Source organism: Ursus americanus, chromosome 21 (genome assembly GCF_024610735.1).
Source record: "Ursus americanus isolate L20-20 chromosome 21, mUrsAme1.1.p, whole genome shotgun sequence".
Classification (NCBI taxonomy): domain Eukaryota; kingdom Metazoa; phylum Chordata; class Mammalia; order Carnivora; family Ursidae; genus Ursus; species Ursus americanus.
Window position 1 is genome coordinate 27713597 of NC_142147.1, and position 20440 is coordinate 27734036.

The window sequence follows — 20440 nt, forward strand, 5'->3', positions numbered from 1 at the left end:
GTGGGAATTACTCCTGGCAGGAACAAAAAAGAGCTTTATGAAAACAACCTGGAAGGGCAGAGCAAATTTATTCCAAGAAGGTTGCAGTCCTGAGAACCAATTGCCCATAAGCACTGGGTCATGTGGCATAGTCTGTAGTGTTAATGGTTAAGGCCTCTATTAGCAGTGACTGGCTGTGAGACCGCATTGGCTCATGGCCACAAACAAGAATATGGACCCACACCCCTATTCCCACTCCCCCCATCAAGTCAGCCTAGGAATGAGTGTTGAACAGGAAGTCTCTTAGGCAAAAGCCTGACTGACCTCTAAGGAAGGCCACAGGAAGTACCTCAAAGAGCCTCTTCACGGTTGGCCTTATCAAGGGACCCCAGCCATCTGCTAAAGCTGGTCATCCTTTTTCCAGGCCCTCATGGAGAGTGAGGAGGCCAAGGCCCAATGTGGACTATAGATTTGTAAAGGCCACATGGGACACTGAGCTTAGGACTTTCGTATGTCCAAATGGAGCAGAGGCCAAGCCTAGGCCACGGTCAACCAGGAGATCACAGTCCTATTCCCAGATACCATGTGTTTCACCAAGCTCCAGAAAGGGCTGGGTCCAAGCTTACGTTTGCTGGCTTCCGTTGGGAGCAGGTTCACAAAGAGGTATAGAGAGTAGAAGGCTGACACTCCCATGGGGGAAGGAAAGGCGGGGCCGCTGTAGCTCCAGGTTTTCTCCTCTTACAGATGGATAAGCCTTCTGGGAAGGAGCATCAGGTTGAGGTCTCAACCCCTAGTAGCTGCAGGCTCAGGCCCTGAGTGTCCACTTCTACCACGTGGATGCTGTAGTTCCCGAGGCCCTGGGAGCAAAGGACAGGAGGTGTGTAGAGGACAGAGGCTCTGGGCAAGTCTCAGGCCACAAATCTCATGCTGCAAGGTGGTCAGGGGGACTTGCAGCTGTAGCCCCTGGTTAGTGGTGGGCCACGGTTAGGGCTCCTATCCCCCACCAATTACCACACCCCCAACACCATCAGGTACCTCAGTCTTGGCCAGAATAGCCTCCAGAGCCTCCTTTTGCCGCGGCTCCTTGGTCAACAGATAGAGAAAACCCCCGCCACCTGCCCCTGCCAGGCTCTGGCCATGCACGTGGGGGGCCAGGACATCCATCATACGCCGCACAGCCAGGGGCTCACAGCCTGGAGCCATGAGCTTCTTCTGCTCCCAGTATGAGGTCAGGCACTGGCCCAGCAGAGGCAGGCTCCCTGGAGAGGGGACAGAGGGGAGTGGCCTGCCTGAGCCAGGATATTCCTTCAACACCCCTTTGTAGACCAAATGAGGTACCAAGAGGCACTACTTAACCAGTGTCATGGTTAAAAAGCTAGGTCCAGTGCTGGCTGGAAACAGGAGTGATGAAGCCCACCACAGAGGGTTGTTTCAGGACTAAAGTGCATAGAGCAGCTGGCATGGGGCCCAATCCAGTATTTGGTAAACGGTAGTCACACACATGGAACCCTGATCTACTGACCCTGGAATTCAACAATGGGGCTGAGCCTCCTCCCCAGTGTGCTGCCTGCTTGGTGGGGCTGGAGGCCTTCCTCATGATGCAAGTGTTATCCTAAGATATGGCTCCCACCTAAGTGTGAGACCCTGTAGAGGACAGAAGACAGTAGGCTTCTATCTCCAGGGGCCTCATACGTGGGGCCTGAGCCGAGCCTGCAAAGGCTCCTGGCGTCAGACCCCCAGGCAAAAAGGTACTCACTCCTGCTGCCCTGAGACACAGGCAAGAAGCACCTCACCTTGGCGGAAGGCTTCAGCACATTCCTCAGTGTGCCGCACCAGGCTGTGGGCGTTCTGCACGACGGCAGGCAGCCGGGCATACCAGCTCCTCAGCACATCCTGCAGACGGGGCAGGAGGGAGGCAGTAAGGATCTGGGCCCAGCTGAGCCGTCTGCCTCTGTCCTTGCTCCTGGGGCCAGGGCTCACCTGCAGCAGATTCCGTGCCAGCCGGGTCTTGCCAGTGTACACCAGGAGCAGGTGGTCATTGAGCTTCTGGACAAAGCCCTCAGGCACAGTGATCTCTTCCACCTCCACCTTCAGTGGCAGCTGAGCCCGGGAGCGCCCCACCTTGATGCCAGGCATTAGGCCACCCACTTGGTCTTGCCAGCCACCTCCTGTAAGCCCATGGTCCCATCACTTTTGGAGCCTATCTGGCTCAACTTCTGTTTCCCAGCCCCGGCTCCCAGCCCTGCACCCCTGGCAGGGACCAGTGTGGGAAGACAGCTTCCCCCAGCTCAGGCTGGGCCAGGTGAGCTGTGCAACTTCTGCCCCCAGATCTAGGAACAGGACAAGCCCAGCCAGGGGAAAGGGTTTCACTCCAGAGCCAAGCTTGGAACTCACAAGGCCCGAGTTCTGTTGCAGACCTAACTGTAAATGGAATTGGGGTAAACCACATCAAAGGGGAAGCCCTAACAGTAAACTTCTCCCCCCCAGGAGAGATGACATAGGACTTTCCCTGCGGCCTAACAGGCCCCTGCACCCTGTCTTTTCTGATAAAGGGTGTTGATGTTAGAAATTAGCTTTTCAGCATCTCTCACTGAACTTGAAAGAGCTTGTTCACATCTTGAGTTAGCAATGAACGGTATGGATTTCTTCCTCTTGCAGCTATATAAAAGTGGTACTATTTGAGATAATTCTGAGATAGGCCTTTCTTTCTTTCTTTCTTTTTTTTTTTTAATAATGATTTTTTATTATATTATGTTAGTCACCATACAGTACATCCCTGAGATAGGCCTTTCATATCTGGGGAAGGGCCTGCAAGGATTTAAAGTATAAAATGCCAATGGCAGGAAGCATCTGGAACTTTACAGCCAAGACATGGCAATTGGTGTCAGGCCTCAAATGTCAAGGATTCTTTACCGGCACACCTCTCTTTCAGAGCACTCAGCAGAGCTTGTAATTATATGTTCGTTTGAGTGGTTATTGATTAAGGTCTGTCTCCAGTAGACCACAGGACTTCTGAGGGCAAGGACCCTGTTTTTGCTCATTTTATCCCCAATGCCCAACACAGAGTGGATACTTAATAAATCGCTGTCAATTCACCAAATGAAGGATTTGAATGGTACACCTTAGAAGGAAAGTGAAAAGCCCCCCCCCCCTTGCTAATGACTACCCATTCTGGGGTGTGAATCACGGCAACGAAAGGAGGAGGCTGGGCTACAGAGTGGCCGGAGGAGATGCCACAGTCAGGCATCTATTCATCTTTCCAGTAGCCTCCTTCCAGCATCATGAAGGTGAGGCCCTGCGTCCTGACTTGACCAGAGTGCCATAGGATCTGGAGTCCGATAAACCTCCAGCCGCTCTCCCTTGTGCATGGATTCCAAGGGGCCAAGGTGGTGTGGAAGAGGAGGGTGCTAGTAACATTCCATTATGACCACAGCCACGTGTGGGCCCTCTGCACACCCTCCAAACAGTAGTGGGGGGCACAAATAACCATAGCCCACGGGAGGGGCAAGGGGCCAGAAGGCATGCTAAAAGTTCTGTCCCCTATTGCAAAACCACCTCTACCCAGCCCCACCCTGAGGGACAGCCCTAGGTGGGGACAGAATCACGAGGAATAGCACCTAGTATAACAGGTACCTAATAAGATACATGCAAGCTGCAGCACAGAATCTGGCACTTAATGGGTGCTCCTAAAGCATCAGGCCCTTGGAGGTTGAAACATTTCACGATGAAAACCAACCAGAAAGGGTCAGAGTGTAAGACGGACATTGTAACCACTTTAAGGAGTAGTACAGTTATGTGGCTATCTGCAAGGCCAGGGAGCCCCTGAGGGCCTTGGGAAAATGCCCATGACCTCCCTCCTGCCCCGGGGCAGTCCCATACCTGTGGTGAGCACCTGTTCCAGGTGCAGCACTGCATGGATCAGGGCCTCGGTGCCTACCACCCGGCCCGCGGCCCTCTGCAAGGCAGCCAGGGCTGCGCCTGCCAGGATGCTGCTTGTGCCTGCAGGGTGCAGAGGAAGACACCAAGCATGAAACAGCTCTGCCCCGCCCAGTCCTGCCCCACCCACTCCCCCTGCTGGGCAGAGGCCGGGGAGGGGATTGGACGTGAGGCAGGAGGTTGCGAATGCAACTGATAGGCAGCAGGGAGACAGAGCCTGCTCACCAAGACCAGAGCCATGGGGCAGCTCAGACCAGGTGTGCAGCTCGAAGCCACCCCCGAAGGTGTGCAACAGCTGCTCTCTCAGCGAAACCTTGGAGCCGACATGCACGATCCCCGCACAGATGAAGGTTGCCTTCAGCAGAGACCCTGCGGAGGAACCAGCAAGGAATTTGATCTCCAAGGGCAGAAGCAGATACCCCAACCCACCTCCACTACTGCCCAGCCCAGCATGGGGCTCACTGGGGGACAAAAGCCTAACAGTACTGTAGGCTCCATCTCTAAGCCATAAAAGGGCCTCTGGTCTCCCAGCAGAGGCAAATGTGCCAGCCCTACCTCCTGTGCCTATGTGCACCCAGGCAGGATGACTCGGGGCTCCTCCACCAGACTGCGTCAGCCTCAGGCCAGGCCTCTGTGGCCTGCAGAGTCTCCAAGGTTCTGCCCCCATCCCTTAGCTGGCCAGGAGTGCCATCCCCACCTGTAGATGTCACAAGTGCCCTGACCTGGGGCATGGGGCTGGCAGTAATCCTGCAGGTCATCTAGGCTCCAGCACACTATCTTCATGGCCATCTTGTCCTGCCGAGGCCCCACTGCCAGCCACAGCTCGGGCTCTGGGATGCGGCGTGCCCTGGCCCCAATGGGCCGGCGGCCATCCACTCGCACGGCCAAACCCAGCACTGCGCCACCAAGCTCGTAGGCAAGGGGTGGTGTGTCGCTCCAGCCACCTTCGGCAATTGGACAAGACCAAGTGGGTCACAAGGGCTGCCAGCCCAGCTCTGGGGTGGCTACCCTCACCCCCAGCCCCCACAAGGGACTCACCAGAGAAATCCACACGAGCCGGGCACTCGGCCACCACCCACTGCCCAGGGGCTGGCAGCTCTGCTGGCTCCGTGGAGACAAAGTGCTGGGCTGACATCACAGCCTGGCGGATCAGAATCTGCCCAGCTCCCTCGTAGTGGCGGGCAGCTCGCACTAGCAAGGCTGGCCTGCCAAGAGGGAAGGGAGAGATGGTGGCATGCAGCCCCAAGCTGGGGACCTGACTGCCCTGGGTAACCCTGGGGAGGAGGACGCCCTACCTCTCTGGGTCTCCACCTCCAAGGACGGCCAGGGACCTCTCCAAAGGTTTTGACATCATTAGCACCCACCTGCTCAGCCACTTGTCCCGCTCCTGGGCCAGCGCCTGCACACCCCCCGCCAGATCTCCACACTCCAGGTACGAGAAGGGCCGCATCCACCCAGGGTTGGCCGCTGGCCCACTCCGTAAGCCTCCTTGGCCCCCTGCCATGCAGCCCAGGACATCAGCCACACAGGCCAGAGCCCGGGCTGCCACACCAGGGTCTCCCGCACCAGCTGCAACTGTGAGACCAGGAGTCAGTGTGGTAGGGGAGGGGGCCTGCCCCCAATGCCCTCTGCCCCAGAAGACTACTTGGCAATCCCCAAACACTCCAGGTCCCTCACACCTCTTCACTTTTGCCCAAGACGTGTCCTTGCCTATGAATGTTCCCTGCTTCTCTGCCCAGAAAGGTTCTTCTCATCAGCCCCATCCCAGATGTGCCTCTTCATGCCTCACCTGGGATGTCCATGTGGTTAGGAGCTCAGGCTCCAGAGTCACACCACCTGCGTTGAGTCTCAGCCCCACCACAAACCAGCTGAAATAGGCACAATGAGGTGCTGCCCGTGAGGCTGAGCCCGTGTGCCTGGCTGGCCCTAGCCAGTGTGCCTGGGCCTCCTCATGGAGCCAACCACATTCCAACCCACTGCAGAACAGGCAGAGTTTGCTGATGACCCCGAGGCTCAGCCCCAGGCCTCAGCCTCTCACCAACTCCCCACTGACACAGATGAAACTTCCCACAAAGTTAGAGGTACACTCCACTGCACCTCTCCCCTGCTTTAAAGTCTCCTGGCTCCCTACTACCCTCAGATTGATGACCCAGAGGGCAGGTAGGGCAGGTGATGGTGGGACAGGCTTTCCAGCACACTCACCCTGGTCCAGCGTGGCCAGCAGGGGCCCAGGACAGCCCTCTCGGACAGCGGCCTGGATCAGCGGGCGCAGGCTGAGGTCCTGCCGGGCCTCCAGCACATGCCTCGCCTTACACAGGGCCTGGCGGAAGAACAGGTCCCGGCGGGAGGCCAGCGTGGCAGCCCGGTCCAGGCACGGTTGCAGCTGCTCCCAGGACAGACGCCAACAGGCCCGCCAGGCCCGTAGGGCCTTGCCCCCATCCTCCTGGGGGTCCAGCATCCACAGCATGTCCTGGGGCCCCAAGGCCCTCGAGGGGTGGAGCACAGGAAAGAGGCGGGCACTAAGAAGGCAACGCTCTGCAGGAGGAGTGTCTGGATCCCACAGATCCCAGTCTCTGATGTGGGGAAAAGGCACATTAGCAGGGGGAAGTAAGGGCTCCTGCCTGGTCACCAAGCCCTGACTGCCTGTCAGCCGGGAGCTGGCTCATTCGTGGGGACAGGACCAACTCCTCCAGAGGCAGCCCAAAGGGACAGTTCAGAGAGGGAGGCCCAGATGCCTTGCCTCCTTTCCCAGACCACTGAACAAAATCCCAAAGCCTGAGCAGAGCCAGGAATTTGGAGTTGCCCAGGACGATGCTGGGGCAAATCAGGCTACCCTAAACTACCCCAGGGATGGTTGCGGGGCCGGATGCTACTCTGGGGCAGGAGCAAGGGCAGGCATGAGCCCCTGGCTGCCTCGGCCCCTGGAGGTCCATCGGGGCCATCCACCTTACCGAATGCCTGTCTTCTGGAAGAATTCACTCCAGGACATGTTGAGATACGTTCTTGTCCCCTGTCTCTGAGGGAAGAGGAGGAGGCAGTCAGGGCTTCCGGGGCCACAGGAAGGGATGAGGGACACTAAGGCCAGAGGGAACAGGAAAAGAGACAGGCACATACACAGGAAGTCCTGCAACGCTGTGTCAAGCTCTGGGCCCTCAATGTTCCTGCCCAGGTGCAGAACTCGGAGCGGAATCCTGCCTCTAGGCCCATCCCACCAGAACTGGCTCTACAGTCCAAGGTGGGTCACCACCCTCTCTGAACCTCAGTGTCTGGCCTGTAACATGGGCATAAAAATCCCCACCCAGCCCACCACACAGAGCAGACAAGGATGGAGGGAAGGGCCTGCTGAGGCTACTGGCCACACCCTCCTTACCCCCTATCCCTCAGGCTAGTGCTCAGAGAGACTTGCAGTGGCGTGGGAGCTGGGCTGGGACCCTCAGGGCTCCCCAAAGCCTTAAGATGGACGGTGAGGGAGGTGGGGTGGACACCTACCTCCCAGCTGTCCAAACGGCCAACGACGGTGAAGACACGGCCGGGGGCGCCATGCAGCCGCACGTGGTGTCCCTGCAGGACGAGGTCACGCAGCTCCAAGCCATGCAGGGCCTCGCACTGGGCCGTGTCCAGGCCACTCACCAGGCAGCCGGGGCCGATGTGAACGGGGCCCTGGAAGAAGAAAAGGAAGGCATCCTACCTAGTACCTCCCTTAGCGCCCCCCAGCACACACAGGACCCTGGTCCCTGCCGCGCTGCCCTCCCTCTGCCCCGCTCTCTGGCCTCACCTGCAGGTGGCAGTGCTGCAGGACACTCCCAGCACCCAGATGGACTGGGCCTTCCAGCAGGCAGCTGACCACAGAGCTCCCCGTGCCCAGGAGCTGCGGCTCCTGTGAAGCCAGGGAGGAGGTTGCGAGGGCCCCGGGCCCAGGGCTGCCCAATCCCCCCTGCATCCAAGGCCCCAGCCAGAACTGCTGCTCCCCGAGCCTGACGGCCAGCCAGATCCACCTGCCCTGGCCCCGAGCTCAGGCCAGCTCCCATCCCGCCCTGTTCATGCCACTCCCCCAGCGGCGTGCTCTGCCTGAATCCTCTTCCAGAGCAAATCTGCACTTAGTAACCGAGGTTCCGCCCCACCCCACAGATGACAGCTCTCCCAGGAGCCCTCTCCCACCTATCCGGCTACCCCCACCCCTGCCACCCTGAGGGCCACCTATGAACTCTCCCTGCCCTCTTCCTCAGCTCAGGACACTGACCCAGGCCCATCACGTCCAATGGGACTGGCTCCCCAAGCAGACCCGGCAGAAAGCGTGGAGGGAGTCTCCTCTAGTTTCTCGGTCAGGCAGACCTGGCCACCTATTGGCTCTGTGGCTTGAAGCAAGTACTTAACCTCTCTGAGCCTCCAGTGCCTCATGTGAATAATGAGAATAATTACGCCTACACTTGTAGGTGATCTGTTCCAAGCACGGGCTATCCCTTCCCTTTCCTGAAGCCCCACCCCACCTGTCCGCAGGCACCCCAGCAGGCACTTCCGCTGGTCCTCCCTCCAGGCAGGTCTTACCTCCGCCTGGGAGTGCACCACCCGGGCCCTGGGAGCCCCTGGGCACGTGAGGCTGCACAGGAACTCACTGGCCGAGCTGGTCATGTAGCTGTAGCTGCCGTCAGGGACATAAGCTGTAAAGATACAAGGACTGACCCCAGCCCCGTGCCTGCTGCAGCTCTGAAGCCAGACCAGGCCTCCCACCGGAAGACACATCTTAGGCCCTGGGAAGGCAGGCACACCAATGAGCCTATTGTGTCCATGGGGAAGCTGAGATCCAGAGAGGCTCAGCCACCTGTTCAAGTCACACAGCTAGAAAGTAGAGACACTGGGACTGGAGCCCAGGAAGGAGACAAAGGAAGAAGGGAAGAGGGTTATGGGTTCTGGCTTAGGAGAAGGTAACTGTCTGGAATGCACTAGGCCTGCCTGGTCCAGAAGCCTGGGGGCCAGGCAGGCAGCAGCCTCACCCTAGGGGTCCTCACTCCCGTGGTCTTCCCACCCCAGAGCGCTGAGAGGCAGTACCCACCCATGGTGAGGGGCTGATCGTGAAGTTCCCTCCACAGCTCAGTCCGGGCAGCCTGCAGATAACCCGCGATGTCCGAGTCACCTTGCCCCATCTCCGGGGGCTGCCCCACCAGGAAGTCCTCCCTGCTCACGTTCCGGGCCATGCAGAGCAGGATGTCGAAAAAGAGAGACAGCTAGGAGAGGGGTAGGAAGCATAGCTATTGGGAAGGTTCCTAGGCTGAGCTCGGGCAGTCCCATGCCCAGAGACACTGACCCAGAGAGTGAAAGGGACAGGCCCAAGGCCATGCAACCAGGCTGCCAGTGTCAGGGCCTCTATCCAAGGCCAGGGCACCCCAGCCCACACCCCGTCACCTGGACAGGCCGGGCTCCAGAGTCCAGGCCCATGTAGGTGCAGGCATCCAAGGGTGGGCTCACATGGGTGGCCAGGAGGTGCTCAGCAGTCTCCACAGAGAAGAAGGCGACCCCAGAGACCTGGAGAAGTCAGGGTCAGGTTGGGGGGGGGTGGACACTGGGGCCAGGCTTGGGCCTGAGGCGGGAAGAGCACATGCAGATGGGCCAGGCAAGGTTGGCTGCCATACCAGGCAGGGTCCTTTGTCTCTGGGCCACTCCAGCACCCGGGCTCCAGGCTTTTTGGGAATGACTCCCACTCAGGGACCCCTCAACAGGCACATTCTGACACCCCCCCCCTCAATTTTCAGGCCTTCCTGAACTAGAGACAGAGAATGAGAACTAGTTCCCTATCATCCTCAAGGTCCAGTCCCAAACCCTACCCCAACAGTCCTATCCTCGTCTTTCATTCTAGAAGGATCCCCCAAGTCAGATTCTAGACTTCCTCCCAACTGCACTCCCGAAATTACCCACACTCTGGTTCTAGCCTTTCTGGTTCGGGACAAGACCCTGAATTCCAAGGCCACACCTTCCTCAGATTCTAGCTCTACTGGCTCCCCTGAATGCCAGTTCTAGACCTTACTCAGATTCTAGTTCTAGCCTGCCCCAGAATCTTCTGGAAGGAGTGAAGCTCTGCCCTGAGCAGGAAGCCAAACCTTCCCTTCCTTATCCTATAAGGTCTCCAAAGCCTCCAGTGTGGTCTGGCAACCGTACCAGCGGCACCCGCCCATCCGGCCTGGCACACCGTTGTATCTCTGCCTCGGTGCCCCGGTAGTAAATGTCCAAAACGAAGCCCTACGTGGGGGGAGAAAACAGAGTTAGGGAATGGAGCAAGAGAGGATCAACAAGGAGGGCATGGTTAGGTGTTCTCCAAATGAAAACCTAGGACGAAGTCTGGCAGGTCCCAGTGGGCTCCCAGGGACCACAGCGCCAGAGACTCCCACCCCCCAAAGGTAGAGGGCAGGCTTTGAATGTCTTCGCAGCCCCGAGCAGGAGCACAGAACCTAGCACGCAGCCAGTGCACGATTCGTGTTTGGCAAGACTACGTAAACACAAGGGCTGTTGGCAGGGGAACTGCTGCAAATCCAGACCATGCCAGAAAGCCAAGGATGAGAGGCTTCCCCAAGCATTGGACCAGGAGGCCAATCCAGATGGTTCAGCTGTACACACCACTGTCCCAGGGGCACTACCTGGGAGTCAGTGAAGTAAACACCATGGTTCCGGGCATAGGCCATGCTCCCTGGAAAGGCAATCACTCTGGCTCCCTGGAAGTTGTCCCAGCTGATCCCTGTGAGTGAGGCAGTTAGGAGGTTCCCTGGGGGCCCCAACCCAAGGCAGGGGGCCCCAGCCAGAAGGAGGCAAGAGCTCAGGGCAGGGGCATCCAGACACCTCTAAAGGGAATATGGTTTCCAAAGACAAATGGACATTCCTCTGGGAGAATGACACCACCTCCCCTCCCAAAATTCTTCCACAGAGCCCTGCAGGGCTGAAGGGGCAGGGTGGGGTGTCTCCATTCTCTAGCCAGGCAGAGGGAAGCCTGGTGGGGGGAGGGAAGCTCTGCCTCTGGCTCTGGGCTTCATGCTCCCCACAGCTTCCCTTCTGAACAGAACAGCAGGCCGGCCCAGAGACCAAATGAAGAAGGGTGTCTGGCTAGGGCTAGGGTAGGCAGTCTCGAGGCTTCTCAGGCTCACCTGGGTTCAGAGGAACAGACAGCAGCATGTCGGTGCTGCAAACCCACACACCTGGTGGGGAGCCCGGGCCCAGCTGCAGGGGAGAGAGAGCCTGTATCCAGTGGCCTGGCCCAGCCCTCCCTCTGCTCCCACACAACCCGGATGTGGCCTGTCCAGGAGGACTCTGGCTGCTGAGGTAACGGGGCCTCCCCTGACCAGCGGTGCCGAGGCCGCTCCTTCCCTCTACTCTGAGGGCCACACCTCCCCACCAGCATGGCCAAGACTAACTTCCTGAAGCTCTAAGTCCGGACACCCCCAAAGCCGTTCTTCCTGGCGTCTCCTGTCTACACCAGCACAGACTGCATAGCCAGTGGGGCAGTGGGAGAGGTGTGGCTCTCTCTGGGATGAGGGCCCGTGGTCGCCGCCAGCCTTACCCGATGGCTCATGATGTCCAGCAAGCAGTCCAGGTTGCAGACCACGGCCTCCACCGGAGCCTGGAGGTTCTCCACAGGGAGGCAGGTGAAGGCCCGGCCACAGTCGTCAAAAGGGAAATCTCGGCCCTAGGGAGGGAGCAGGGACAGGAGAAAGAACCCTTAGGGCAGAGAGCCTGGGGACACCCTATCAGCTGGGCAAGGCAGGAAGCCACTAAGCTAGAAGACTTTTAAAATGTGTTTTCTCGGGTGCCTGGCTGGCTCAGTCGGTGGCACGTGTGACTCTCGGTCTCAGGATTGTGAACTCAAGCCCCATGTTGGGTGTAGAGATACTTAAAATCTTAAAGTAAAATGCGTTTTCTCGTTTTTTTTTTAATTGATTTATTTGAGAGAAAGAGAACACAATCAGGGGCAGAGGCAGAGGGAGAGGGAGAAGCAGACTCCCCGCTGAGCAGGGAGCCCAACGTAGGACTCGATCCCAGGACCCTGAGATCACGACCTGAGCTGAAGGCAGACACTTAACCGACTGAGCCACCCAGGCGTCCTCTCAGAATTTTTGCTTATAATGTTTTCGATTACATGATTATGGTGAAAAATTAGAAAGTGCAGCTCTGCAAAAAGAAAACAATTCCTCAGGGATAATAGCCGTTGCCCTCATTTGAGCTATATCCTTTCAAATTTTTCTTTAATTTTTTAATGAGATTATGAGAAGGTGGAGACAAGAGAACTTACACACACACAACTACAAGTAAAACTAGGGGGAAAGATTGGGAATTATATCAGTGTCAATATTCTAGCTGTGGTTGTACTACAGTTCTCAAAAATATTAGCCCTGGGGAATGTGGGCGAAGTTTGCAAAGGCTTCTCTATTATTTCTTGCGTGTATCTATACTCATCTTAATCAAAATTCCAATTAAAAGGGCACCTGGCTGGCTCAGGCGGTAGGGCATACAACTCTTGATCTCGGGGTTGTAAGTTAGAGCCTCACACTGGGTGACGAGATTACTTTAAAAAAATCTAAACAGGGGCGCCTGGGTAGCGCAGTCGTTAAGCGTCTGCCGTCGGCTCAGGGCATGATCCCGGCGTTATGGGATCAAGCCCCACATCAGGCTCCTCCGCTATGAGCCTGCTTCTTCCTCTCCCGCTCCCCCTGCTTGTGTTCCCTCTCTCGCTGGCTGTCTCTCTGTCACATAAATAAATAAAATTAAAAAAAAAAATCTAAACAAGGGGCGCCTGGGTGGCTCAAGCGACTGACTCTTGATATTGGCTCAGGTCCTGATCTCAGGGTTGTGAGATCAAGCCCTGCATGGCATGGGCTCCATGCAAGCAGGGAAAGATTCTCTCTCTCCCTGCGCCCCTCCCCTCACCCGTGTGTACATGCATGTTCTCTCTCTTTCTCTCTCTAATAAATAAATAAATCTCTTTAAAAAACTAAACAAAAAAAAAAAAGAAAGAAAGAAAGAAAGAAAAGAAAAGAATAAGAATGGCTGAAGAAAGTTTAACAAAAAATTTCTAATTAAAAAGCTGAGATCGGGGTGCCTGGGTGGCTTAGTGGGTTAAGCGTCTGCCTTTGGCTCAGGTCATGATCCCAGGGTCCTGGGATCGAGTCCCATGTCGGGCTCCCTGTTCAGCGGGGAGTCTGCTTCTCCCTCTGCCTTTGCCTGCCTCTCCCCCAACTTGTGCTTTCTCTCTCCCTCTCAAATAAATAAAGTCTTTTTTAAAAAAGTTGAGCTAATTTTATATAAACTTGCGTGGCTGGCTCTTCCCAGTAAACAATGAAAGCACGTTGCCTGAATGCTGCGAGTGAGCCAGGCCAGGCCCTGTTTTAGCATTTAGGTGGATCACCTCAGCACTTCCAAAGGAAGTAGAAACTGTTATCATCCCCATTTTACAGATGAGGACTCTAAGGCCTAGAAAGAAAGGGTCAAGTGACTTGTCCAAAGTCACAGAGCTGTTAAGTCTCTTCCCAGGCCAATGCATAGGGTTAGCTGGACTTTTAAATCACTGTCTAACATCCCACCAGGAGGATGTGCTGCTTATATTCAGTCTGTTCCCTACCTCTGAACAGTCAGATCAATTCTGATCCTGATTCTTCTGGATTTGCACAATGAGCACCTTGCACAAACACAAAGATAAAACACCTATCTAACCCCAAGGATCAATGGTTTCAGCCTTCGGCATGGCCCTCTACGTACCATGTGCAGGATGAGGATCCGGGCCGAGTGTAGGACGTCAGCTGTCACCACCTGTTGAAAGTGGAAGAGCCCTGTGGACAGAAGCCTGGGCAGACGGCACCCAAGGATACTGTCCTCTTGTCCAGGGAGACACCCCAACACAAACCCACTTCGATACCAAAGGACAAAAAGACAAGGTCAGGACCAATGGCCACAGGCAGGCAGGGGGCAGCCCTGGCCCCTCCTGGATAAGGGAGCCTACTGGCCCTCCACCTGGGCCCTCCCTCTGCCCCCATGTTTTAGGGGAAGCTATAGGCAAGAACATGGGGCTTGCTGGGTGACTCACGGTAAGTCAGGTCCACGGCAACCACACAGTGGTGGCCTCCCCTGCCACTGCCACCTCCGTCCCTGTGACCAGCCTCACTCCCTATGCCAGGGAGCCAGGAGAGCAAGGTGGCCAAGCAAAGGGGCTGGGGGGGCGGCATGGGCCCAGTGGGGACACTGACCCCTGTGCCTTGCACAAAGGGGGCAGCTCGATCCCAGTTCCAGCATACAGTTGCTATGGGGGAAGGAAAGGCCAGGAGAGCAAGATGGAAGTTTTCAAGAGAAGCCAGAAAGCCTAATTTTGAGATCCTGGCTCTGATGTACCAAAACTACTGGAAAGTCGGGCCCTGCCTTCTGCCCCCCCAACCCCGATGAGTCTGCCCAATCTATAGGTACAGAAATCGATACCAGATGCTGAACTGGCCGGACCATGGAGCCCAAAGAGCGGGTGGGTGACCTTGGAGACAATCTGTCTGAAGCCGCCATCACGGTTCTGAGCGGGACGTGTGCCGGACGAGGGCGCGCCGCGAGCACTCACCGTGAAGCCTGCCCGGGCACTCAGGTGCTCGGCAGCCACCAGCAGGGCGTTGAGGGTGGCCCCTCCGCTGCCCACGCGCGTCTCAGGGTCCTCCACCGCCAGTAACAGCGTCCCGGGCGGGATCTGCTCCCGCTTCTGGCGCACCTCCAGCTCTGCGGTCAGAACACAAGCTGGGCCGGGCCCCCAGCCTCCCCACCCTGGTCCGACGCATCTAGAGCAAATCTACTGAGAGTCACTATCTTCTCTTCTTTGACTCAGGAGCTTCTTTTTCATTGAGGTGTAAGTGACATATAACATTCTACTCGTTTCAGCTGTACAACGTCATGATTCAATATTCGTAAAAAATATGGACTGCTTCACAGATCTGCGTGTCATCCCTGCAGAGAAGCCATGCTAACCTTCTCTGTGCGGTTCCAATTTTCACATACGTGCTGCCAAAGCAAACACTTAGTAGCCTTTCATGGAGTCGCTCTTTAGATCTTCACCCAACTCTCTGAGGTAAGTACAACCAGTCCCATTTAACAGATGAAAGAACTGAGTCTCAATGAAATGACACGATGTGTCTTGAGGTCACATGGCTAGAAAGCAGAATCTGGGCTTGAACCCAGGTCTTCCTGGCTCATGGGGCTGTAAGGGTATGATGGGGATTCTACATCAGAGGCCAAGTGGGAAGGGAGGGTCCCCTACCTCTCTGGAAGACGTGGACACTATCCTTGTACTGGCATGTCAGGATGATGACCGTCCAATCGACCCCCGTGGGCTGCTCCATTCTGGCCAAAGTCAAGGGGCTCCCTGAGGCAGAGATAAAGGTGTGTGTGAACTTTTGAAAAAAATTATCTTACCCTAAAATTGATTGCTTCTGGCACACAGTTCTATTAATTTTAACACATGTATCAGGGCACTTGGGTGGCTCAATCAGTTAAGCGTCCAACTCTTGATTTCAGCTCAGGTCATGATCTCAGGGTTGTGAGATCAAGCCCCTGCTTAAGATTCTCTCTCCTTCTCACTCTGCTCCTCCCCTCCCTCTCTAAAAAACCCAAAAGACAAAAAAATAAAAATAAAAAATGAAAAATGGCCCCATACTGTATAGATTCTTGTGGCCACAACTACTTTTCACACCCAAAAAAACTCTTGCATGTTATTCCTTTGGGCGTACTCCCCTCCATCGCCTCACCCCTGACAACCACACTTCTCCATAGCTACGGTTGGGCTGTAATCTTTTTTTTTTTTTTTTTTTAAGTAGGCTCCATACCCAGCACAGAGCCCAATGTGGGGCTTGAACTCATGACTCTGAGATCTAGACCTGAGCTGAGATCAAGAGTCAGCTGCTTAATTGACTGAGCCACCCAGGTGCTCCAGGGCTGTAATCTTTGCAGTTGGCTTCTTTCACTCAACATGATGCCTTTGGGATTCATCCAAGTTGACTGCACATATCAGTAGTTCTCTCTATTCGCCAAGCAGTATCCCATTGCATGGACTGGCGTCCATGGTCTGTTTCTCCATCCACCCATCGAAAGACATCTGGGCTGTTTCTAAGTTTGGGGAATCATGAATAGAGAGCTGCTACAAGCATTTGTGTGCACGTTTAGAGTGAACATAAGACATCATCTCTGCCAGTGCATACCCAGGGATGGGATTGCTGGGTTATGTGTGAGTGTATCTTTGACTTTCTCAATCCAGATGCATGTGATTTCCTCAGGAGAGGAAGCGAGGGGAGCAAGGTGGGGTTGACAGTGGGTCCCATCTTAAAGCAAAGCGCTGCCCCTCCTCATTCAGTTGTCGGCTGTGAGGTGTGCTAACCGCCCAGGCTCCTGAAGCCAACGGCAACTCCTTGGATAAGAGAGCAGCTGTGGGAGGGGTGCACCAGCATGTTCAAAAGGATAAGGCAGGGTGCCAACAGAGCCCACTACAGGGACCTCAGAGGGAACCTCCCCTCCCAGAAGCTCCAAGCCAGAAGGGGCCTGCCACCCACCTGATAGCCGTCTTCCTCTAGGGCACTCTGAGCAAGTGAGGAGAAAGTGGGCCAAAGCTATGGCTTTGCCCTCTCCTATCCCCTTCAACATTCCTCTCCTACCAGATGGGAAATCGATCTGACTCCAGAGCCCCCCAAACCATCTGTAGACAAGTCCTCAAAAGTACCCTGGCATCCACCTCTGGCAGGGGTCCGGCTGCTGTCCCACAAAGCAGCCCACCCCACCTCTTCTTCCCTCCGACTTCCAGAGCTCAGCATGGGGAGGTGCCCAGAGTGTGTCCTGTAGGCAGCTGACGCTCCAACTAAGAGCCAACAGAACAGCAGCTCTCACACCATACTCTGCTGCCATCAAGCCTATGGTTGGGGCTGACAGACACGACCACTTAGCAACACCCACACTCCCACCAGCTTTCAGGGAGAGCCTCCACTACTAACAAAATTGCTCTGTTCCCTGCTAAGCCCAGGAGGGAAGTCCAGAGGGGAAATCTGAGCTAGAGATCTTGGCCAGCCACCTGAGGAAAAAGGCATTCCCCAGGATGTCCATCTGGCCTTTCCAGTAAAGGAGCCTCGTGGGATTTCAGCTTGACCGCAAACTCACTGTGTGATCTCCAGCACCCCCAACACTCTCAGGCCTCCTGAGGCAGAGAGGATAACTGACAAATGCCCCCAGCTTGTTCACATGGAGGCCACACTTCCCACCTACTGTTTCCAACCAATCAATGACTCTGTGCAGCAGGGACGTGAACACAGACCCATTTCTGCAAGATGGGGATCCTGTGACAGGCAACCTTGGCTCCTGGAGTCCCCATCAACCCAATAGAAACTGTCTCAGAACTGCAAGACAGTCAGAGATCCTTCCCACCCTTCCTTCCTTCCTTCCTTCCTTCCTTCCTTCCTTCCTTCCTTCCTTCCTTCCCTCCCTCCCTCCCTCCCTCCCTCTGGTGCTCCTTCACAGGCAGCAGCCTGACAGCTCGTCCTGTCTCCTCTAGCTCCCTTCCCTTTTTCCCTCTTCCCCAATAAATCTCTTGCACGTCTAGTTCCATCTTAGTCTCTGCTTCTCTAAGGACCTGAACCAAAATGGGGAGTATATTATCATTCCTCTCTTGGCACCTTCAAAGGAAAAAAATCACTGTAAGAACCTCTAACTTCATGTCAGGAAAGTACTATCTTTATCCTCAAAGATTAAGAAACTGAGGCACAGAGAGATTAAGTAACTTGCACAGTGGGCAAGGAGCACAGCCAAATTGAACCAGACACTTTTCTTCAGAGTCCATTCTCTTAACCACTACACTGAACCTACTTTATGGGAGCAAGGCAAGAAAGAACGGAGTAAAGAGATGGAAAGTGCTCAGTGTATTAGCCATTATGATAAAGCCTAAACAATTACAAGGTGATAATGAAATGAGGACGATGTTAATGATAACAGCCACTGGGACTGAGCTCACCACTGTGGCCCAGAGTTAAGACATTATGATTTTTCAACCTCATAACACCCCTGCAGGATGAGTATTATTAACTCCACTTTACAGAGGCTAACGGATGCTGCAGCCATGCCTCGTACTTGGGTCACTCCATTTCTTATTCAGGTGATGGTGGTAATGATATTTGGTCCCAAGGAAAGGTGCTGAAAGGGAGTAAGGAAGAAATATCCCAAGGAGGGTCCAATAACCCAGAAAATCTGAACCCAGTCGGTCTCAGCAGTGACTGGGAGACATGGACAGGTGATAGACAGATCAGGGCCAGAGGGAGGAGGGCAGGCCTATCTGGACTGCACCCTACTAGAGACTTAGGGCAAAAGAGCAGTCCCAGGCTGAGAATCAGCCCTCTGGGCTCTGTTCCCATCTCTGCCTCCTCCTGTGTGATTTTGAACAGGTTACCTAACCTCTGCAAGCCAAAGATACCAACCTCCTAGGACTGTTGCCAGTATTAAATAAAATGGAAACAATGTGGCATACAGCAGGGGCTCAGTGAGTGGTAGTTCTCTCCAGCAGGGAAAGGGAACAGGAGAGTTTAACTTGACCCCGAAGCCAGTGGGAGTGAAGCCTCTGAAATATTCTCCAGGTCAAAGATGCACCCAAAGATGAAAAAAATTAGGGAAGGTTTAGGGAAATCAAGCGAGGCAAAGGAGCATGGCTCGCCAGATCAGCCAAAAGGGTATTTTATGATAACACAAAAGGTGGAATGATACTGGTGGCTAAAGCTCAGGGAGTGCTTTTTTCAGGGACCAACACCAATGGCACACCAGAATCAGCTCATGTGACTCAGTAGCCCTTTGAATTGGATCTTATCACACACATGACATAGATAAGGAAACTAGCTCTAAGAGAGGAAGGAGTCTGCTCAAAGTCATACACAGCCGGTACACGCAGGCCAGGTGTGTCCAACACCAACATTCTTGTTCTTCACCACCCTGTAGGAACAAGACATCTCTCCTGCAGCCTATGTCCTGTCATACCTGACGTTTACAGAAAACTTAGAAAAGAATACGGAGCTCATTGCAATATTCTGTCCACTTTCAATAACACTTCATCTATTGAGGCCAAGTTTGATGTCCTCAGCCAATCTTCCCCCTCCCCAAAATTGGAAGGGAAGGGGAGCCAGGGACAGAATAAAATAATAAAACCTCTTCATAGATGCTTTTGGAAGAGTGCTGGGGTAGGGATTTTACATTTTAGAGCTTTAAAGGTAAAAAAGAAAAAAAAAACAGGCTCATGAAGGGATCTGATTTGCCTTCTGGAAAATAAAAAGGCAGACAGAAGTTGACTGGGAGTAAAATCACTTTGTAAATTATACAAATGTCCTGTAACCAAGATTTGTGCGTAATAGTGAGCCCAGATGGGGTAAACTAAGGCAGGAGACACGGCCTCAAGGCCAAGTCAGCAGCGCTGGCATCCAGCGCCCCACCTGCTCAGGGGTAAGGGACCTCTGGGGCCCGTATCCCTCCCTGTCCCAGGCGTCCTCAAGTGCCACGGAACTGGCCAGGTCCCGGAGCTCCCACTGAAAAGACCCAGACCAAGCGGTAGCCCGACCTGCAGACGCCCCCTACAGCCACGGGACGCCCAGGGGCGCCAGCAGAGTTCTCGCACACGCTTCCCTATCGAGAACCTGGAGGTCACTGGCCCAGCTCGGTCCTGCGGGCCCGAGAGCGTGAGCCGAAAAACAACGGGGGAAAGGGGGTGCGCGAAGCGGGGACCCGCAGGGACCGACGTACCTGCCTCTGCTGGGCGTTCGGCGCCGCGGGCTCTTTAACGCGTGGCTGCTTGTCCCTTCGCGGCGCACCCTGGGAAATGTAGTTTCACCCCTCCGCCTGTCTTGGCTTCTACTCCCCCCAAAACTAACTCCGAGCTATTTATTACAAGGGTACGCAGATCTGGTGAGAGCAGCGCTTTCCTAAAGGGCATGTGAGTTCAGTTCGAGAAAGGAGGTGAGGGGAGAAGGTGGCTCTGTTTCCCAGTAAAACTACAACTCCCAGAGGAACGAATGCGTCTTAAAGACACAGCCTCGTTTTCTGGGACTCGAAGTTCCTGGTTTGGGGTCTGTTTCGCCCCCCTTACCAGGACCTGGGGCAGCTGCTTTTCCATTGAGAGGGGAAAAAATAATGACAGCTGTTGCCCGAGCATAAGCGGTTACTGTTGGATTGGCAGTTGGCTAGCGCTTTCGCGGGTTTCATTACATGGGTCCTTCCGGAAGAAACTTTTAACTCTGCAGTAGGAAGAGGATCTGAGGAGCTTTTGGAAAAGTTGTGAATGGCAGCATTGTTTGTAATAGCGAAGAATTGGAAACACCTTTTCTCTAGGCTACATCCATGCCGTGGAATAAATACTATGCAGCAGTTAGAAAGAAGGAAGTAGAACTGTGTGTACAATAGAGAACAGTGCTCAAAATACTTTAAGATAGAAAAAAGCAAGTCGTAGAACCGTATATACAGGAAACCATTCATGTCAAAAATAATGTATGTGGACACATATCATTGTAACAGG

General features: G+C 54.8%; 1 protein-coding gene and 1 non-coding gene across 3 annotated transcripts; both read right to left on the reverse strand.

The window, feature by feature from the left end:
• Positions 1-49: 49 nt before the first annotated feature.
• Positions 50-19855, reverse strand: FCSK (fucose kinase). 2 transcript variants are annotated; one of them, XM_045810289.2, is made up of 24 exons: positions 19672-19852; positions 15176-15280; positions 14489-14640; positions 13648-13698; positions 11456-11581; positions 11043-11115; positions 10542-10639; positions 10066-10146; positions 9316-9435; positions 8966-9137; positions 8461-8573; positions 7691-7792; positions 7405-7575; positions 6867-6931; positions 6118-6488; positions 5280-5490; positions 4954-5120; positions 4638-4859; positions 4141-4284; positions 3859-3978; positions 1960-2147; positions 1773-1872; positions 1015-1238; positions 50-836 (listed from the first exon to the last, which is right to left on the reverse strand). In XM_045810289.2, the coding sequence occupies exons 2-24, from the start codon at positions 15255-15257 to the stop codon at positions 750-752; spliced, it is 3240 nt and encodes a 1079-aa protein (XP_045666245.2). In that variant the 5' UTR covers positions 15258-15280; positions 19672-19852; the 3' UTR covers positions 50-749. The 2 variants fall into 2 exon arrangements, with proteins under 2 accessions (XP_045666245.2, XP_087726720.1); XM_087870594.1 differs by lacking the exon at positions 4638-4859 and having other exon boundaries at positions 19672-19855.
• On the reverse strand, positions 14829-14935 carry LOC123800555 (U6 spliceosomal RNA). Its single transcript, XR_006781945.1, has one exon. It is a non-coding gene; the product is annotated as a U6 spliceosomal RNA (small nuclear RNA).
• Positions 19856-20440: the final 585 nt, after the last annotated feature.

Bases quoted from the DNA above. Each gene is read 5' to 3' on its own strand.
- FCSK (XM_045810289.2), bottom strand. From the start codon at position 15,257: ATGGAGCAGCCCACGGGGGTCGATTGGACGGTCATCATCCTGACATGC. The intron at 7,793-8,460 runs GTAAGACCTGCC...CTGGCTTCACAG, and splicing joins TGGTGCACTCCCAGGCGGAG to GAGCCGCAGCTCCTGGGCAC. The intron at 6,489-6,866 runs GTAAGGTGGATG...TCCCCACATCAG, and splicing joins TTCCAGAAGACAGGCATTCG to AGACTGGGATCTGTGGGATC.